The 5,437-nt window shown below is 38.9% G+C and overlaps 1 protein-coding gene across 1 annotated transcript in view; it reads left to right on the plus strand.

Annotated features, from left to right (window-relative positions):
* The first annotated feature begins 2,302 nt into the window (after positions 1 to 2,302).
* The window catches only part of LOC106099932 (putative inorganic phosphate cotransporter), a 5,504-nt gene continuing 2,369 nt past the window's right edge, over positions 2,303 to 5,437 (plus strand). The window contains exons 1-5 of the mRNA XM_013278625.1: positions 2,303 to 2,391; positions 3,688 to 3,827; positions 4,622 to 4,801; positions 4,955 to 5,093; positions 5,336 to 5,435. Coding sequence (XP_013134079.1) covers positions 2,328 to 2,391; positions 3,688 to 3,827; positions 4,622 to 4,801; positions 4,955 to 5,093; positions 5,336 to 5,435 — 623 coding nt within the window. The 5' untranslated portion in view covers positions 2,303 to 2,327. The remainder of the gene's footprint in view (positions 2,392 to 3,687; positions 3,828 to 4,621; positions 4,802 to 4,954; positions 5,094 to 5,335; positions 5,436 to 5,437) is intronic.

Genomic DNA, 5,437 nt, shown 5'->3' on the forward strand with positions numbered 1-5,437 from the left:
AGTTAGTTAATGTAACTCATCCTTATTAAATTTTAAGGTTATTCCAAATATTACTGTTACAAATAATTTTAACTTTAACGGTAACCGGCGATATGGTGCAACTCACCCTTAGACTACAACAATGCTACAATTATCTCTTTACATTGACTTGACAGCCGTCGTGTTTTAAGCCTGTTTCATTTTTACCATTTATTCCCATTAGATTGATTAATCAGACCACTGAAATGGTTCCCGTAAAACACCTGTAATTAAATCCAAAACATAGTCCGCGATATCATATTTAGATCGGCAACGATATATATATTCTTTTGAAACATACAAGAGATTTTTCTCTGTATTTCGGCAAAGAAATGACCATTGTTTTAAAGGTCAACAAAACAATCGAAAAAGTTAAATAGAGTCAATAAAATATAGTTGGTTTCTATTCATTAATGCCAGCGGCTGGATTGATTATTTCCAATACTAAATACATACAATCATAGCACGAGGCTCTAATCACTTGCATGCAAATGCGCGACCGTCTTTTTGCGTTGCGTCACTTATTTCAGTCAGGGAAAAGCTTAATTGATATTTTATTTAATTGGATGAAAAGATGAATATAAGTTGGACAGTAAAGTAAACGTCATGTATATATTTGCTGTTACAGTACCTACTGCAAAATGTAAGCTTGTAAGATTTACAGCGACCGATTGCGTGTGCCTGCGGGCGGGTTCAGGCTGTATCCTGCAGCTTTATAAGAAACATTGTTGTTCTCGCAACATCATTTCTATATTATTTAATTGCTAGGACGCATTTTCCATGAACGGATATGCTTAAATATAGTGATTTTTTTTTTTCAAAATTGCATATTGAGTGTTCATGTTAATTTCGTGGTTCCTACAAGTGACTCCGGTGTTGACAGTCGCCGCGCCGCGTGCAGCGGCCAGTAACGTTTCCAGTGGTGTCTGCCGCACTGGGGACAGGCGACAGGCGAAAGGCGACAGCCTCCCAGGCTGCCTGCGGCCAGAGCGCAAGCAAACATTCGCAACTTGTTTATACACACCGACAGTGACGAGCAAAGTACCTGTCGCTTTCTTAGATAAAAAATAGTGTAATATATTGCCCTAATCTCTACACTGAATGGAAACTTCCGTCAAAGAAAGCCTCTTCGGAAAATTTACTTGTATAAGCAAATACAAATAATTTCTGACTTATCATATGAAAGTTTAAGATAGTAAAGAATATTTATCAAACCGGTAACAGCATTGAATATGTGCAATTTTTACCACGGAGATATTTACTACCGTTAACATCCTATGCAATACAAGTAACCTTTCCCCCTCCCCCACCTTAGTGACAATTTGTTGTACGATATACGATCGATATACGACATGCGGGAAGCGAATTTAAATCTATGTTGATACATAAATAATGGAATCCTATGAGAGTAAACACCACACCGCGGGCAGTGTGCGATGTGCACTCAAGTGCAAATACGAGTTGTGAGTGCCGGGAGCGCCCGCCGCTGCCGCTGCTGCCGCCGCCGCCGCTTAGATCTAGGTCCAGGAAGGCAGTGGTTTTATAATTGGACTTTTGAAGAATTACATTTTAACGTATTATATTTATTATTAGTAATAAGGTTTACGTATCATTCAATTAATGGCGTACTACTTTTACTATTATAAAACAAATGGAAAGAAAATCTCGAGCCTAAAGTACTTGCCGTAATGTCAGCGGTAGATTCTATAGAAGAGTAATATATCGATAGGTATGTATTCGTAGAAGGTGAATGTTGCAGCGGTAGTTGTTGTACGCCAGGGTAACTCCGACTCCCAAAAGAAGGGACTGTGGAAATCACTAACTGATACTGTAATCGCAGCCTCCTTTCCTATGAAAGACTATTCTAGGAACTCCTTTTTCCTAAAAGAGGTAAATGAGGTTTGTCGATTGAAGATAAATAAAAATATATTTTTAATTGTGAGTATTTCAACTTCGTGAAATCTTAGAATAAATATGCAAACATTAGCAAAGCTAAACGTAGTCTCGAGTCTAAAATTAGTTTCAAAGTAAACGCAATTAAACACAAAGTTATCTTTATATACAATCACTTGTTTACTTCTGGATCACGCGGCATTACTGCTTGACATTTCGTTACGTCAATGAAATTTGAAAAATGGTTTCAGCATTATGAACTTAAACTTACCAAAAATAACGCTGATTATCGTTTGAATTATTTTATTGCCGTGTTTATTTATTTGCACATGGAATGCTACTTTTGCAGTGAACTACAATAATTATATTATTCCCTAAGGCGTACCTGTAGTGTGAGGTCGAACAATATACCAAAAATGGTTACCGAAAATAAATGCCAAGGAAAGTTTGGGACGATCTCCGAACGCCTCAGAAACAAATGTAAAGTATAACGTCATTGTGTTGTCCTACTGCATGTTACTGTACTGTTTACTTCGTGTACTGTTTACTGCTGCACTTCGTGTGAGTCTTCTCATTGATCTCTTCGTAACTATGTATAGGAACTATAAGTCTATTGTGATAGTATAAGTACTTTGTCAATCAATTCCATCTCTCATTATTGTACTCATTTGCTTTGTTCACAATGTGCGGTGTTGCGCTGACAGGTAACGTTCCCACAGTTCCCACAGATCTGTTTTTGCAGTGCAGGGCCTATTGCTTCTTTATTAGCTTTAGATAATATGCATTAAAAATGCGCTTTTTCACTGAAAACTTTTGGTTTTGTCCAACCAAAAATAGGTCATTTACTGAATTCGAAATCTTTCTGTAAACAATGTATTATTTTCACGAGTCTTATTACTTCCCGATAACTTTGTTTTTTTGGTTTAAAGTGTTTCATTCATACTGTCCGCTGCGGCTGCGTTTGGATGAATAATTAACTGCAATAATGCCTATGTTTCTCCGCAGAATTACTGTAGAAAGCTCCGCTTGCGCATCGTTTCGTGTTTTACAGTCAATGAAATTAAAAAAAGTCACATTTTCAAAGAGTACTAATCCAAAATGCCCACCCACATAGATAAATAATTACACGAAAGATTATGGATGTTCATAACATGTCTAAAATTTAAACAGCTTTTAACGTCTCCTTATAAAAAAATAAGCATAGGGTTTGTTGGCTGGTTAGTCAGCTTCTTCACGCGACTGAAAATTTTGATATAATGCGACACTAGATTACGTGGGCACGTGACGCTTCGTCACGTTGTCAGATGACGGTGTCAGGCAACGCCCCTGCGGCGGTGACACACGCGACCATTCCTAGCGACATCACACGAGACAGGCCCCTTGACTGCGCACTTTATTATGATAACGTAAGCTTGCTGGAGACGCAGCGTCTACCAAACTATCGCTCATTACTGCGCTATCACGTACACACTCACAGACACAAACACACTGTATCCCGACTAGAACCTTAAACTTAGCAAAGCTGAAAGTAAAAATTATTTTTTATTATTTGTGTTACTTTCTGTATTAATTCGGGAATGTAGTTCGAGGTCTGTCTATTCCTTTCGGGTAAAAATCGTAGACAATTGCATAAGACTTTGCATTTTCCTACGTCTGCAATTTCATCAACAGTACAGTCTGCACAGCAATGTACAAAATGCAAGAGACGATCCATGTTGCGGAGGTCGGAATATAAGCTTGCTTATAATTTATGTATGCAATGTTGTGTGTTTGCAGGCTACGGGTTCGGCGTGCGGCACTTACAGAGTGTGTGCATGTGTCTCTGCATGATCTCGTTGTTCATAGCACGCGGCAGCATGGCCGTCGCCGTGCTCGCCATGACGGACCACACGCGCAGCAAAAGCACTGGCATCACGGTACACTGCAGCACTTTCAACTATTTTGTCATCTCCACTGTTATCAAGATCATCATTACCATCATCAGCAAAACGTGGAGCCCTTGTCCTTCGTTTGATGTTATACAGATTGGCTGCACAAATCAATCATATGAGTTGTAAGCGTGGGTATGAGTGTCTCAGGTGCATTGTTTTATTTAAATACTAGCTGTTCCCCTGCGACTTCATCCGCATAAACTTATTAAAATTTTATTTTAATATTCAATTGCAAATGTCAAAATACAAATTACCTTACTATGGCAATTTTGGTGGCACATTAGGGTTTTTATCCAAAATATTAACCCCCTATGTTTAATGGCGTTAAAATTCATAGTCTAAAGCATGACGTAAGTGTAGGGCTTTTTATTACGAAAATAATTATTCAAAAATATGCTGTAATTGCTCACATCTTAGGCAACAAAGAAGTGTGTGTTTATGCTTTATTATAATAGTATAGATTTCAGAATTAAAGATAGTTACGTCACATTAGGAATCATAACTGCCTCCAGCAATCATGTGATCTCTTATTTACATGACAAGCTACATATGTCGTGTAAATAAGAGATAACGATAATTATTCTATTCCTAAAATACAATCTGTTCATATATTGACAATAATCTAAGTCTTAAGGCTAATTATGCGGTATTTGAATTGTACAAACGTCACTTCAAAGTATTCATTGTTAAATTAAGCGAAAGGAATAGGTACACTCCCAAATTATTAGTTTTATTTAGGGACGATAAACACCAAAGTTTAAAAATAATTTTATTTGCAGATATACGAATGGGATAAGAACATTCAGGGGCTGATCCTTTCGTCGTTTTTCTGGGGTTATACGCTGATGCAGATCCCGGCGGGGCTGCTGGCCAAGCGCTACGGCGGTAAGCCAGTGTTGCTCGTAGCGCTGCTCGCCAACGGTCTCATCTGCGCTTTGCTGCCCACGCTTTCCTATTTGGTACCTACGTCTACGTCTCTTATAATGTTGTATTTTCCTGTAACATACAAATTGTCCAAAAATTTTAATGACACAACTCAAGAGTGAGACAATTGTAGTTGAAAAAGTTCTACTTAAATAATTTTTGAGCAAGTTAGTGGTGATTGGTTCCAGGGCGGGTGGCCGGTGGTGTGCGCGTGTCGCGTGCTGATGGGGCTGACGCAGGCGTGCCTGTTCCCCGCCTCGCACACACTGCTCGGTCGCTGGCTGCCCGCGCAGGAGCGTACCACGCTCGCCGGTATCATCTACGGCGGTACGTGATGAATTTATCACTTAAATTCTGATTCTGTTGCTAATTGCTAAGTTGGCCGTTATCATATAATTAGTAACCACATTGGGTTTCTTATTGAGCGCATAGATCAGCTCTGACTGTTGCAGGAGAGGCAACGAGGAACATCCTCATAAAGTCCGCGTCATTTGAGATTAAGCATATAATAGAGAAGGATTTTTAATCTAAACTAAACATTTTATGAGATCGCAACATTTTTTTCTCAGGATCGCAACTGGGAACAATTATAGCGATGCCGCTGTCAGGTTTGCTAGCGGAGACCGCTATCGGGTGGAAACTGATATTCTACTCTATATCGGGGTTGATGT

This window comes from Papilio polytes, unplaced genomic scaffold (assembly GCF_000836215.1).
Source record: "Papilio polytes unplaced genomic scaffold, Ppol_1.0 DF824091.1, whole genome shotgun sequence".
Taxonomy (NCBI): Eukaryota; Metazoa; Arthropoda; class Insecta; order Lepidoptera; family Papilionidae; genus Papilio; species Papilio polytes.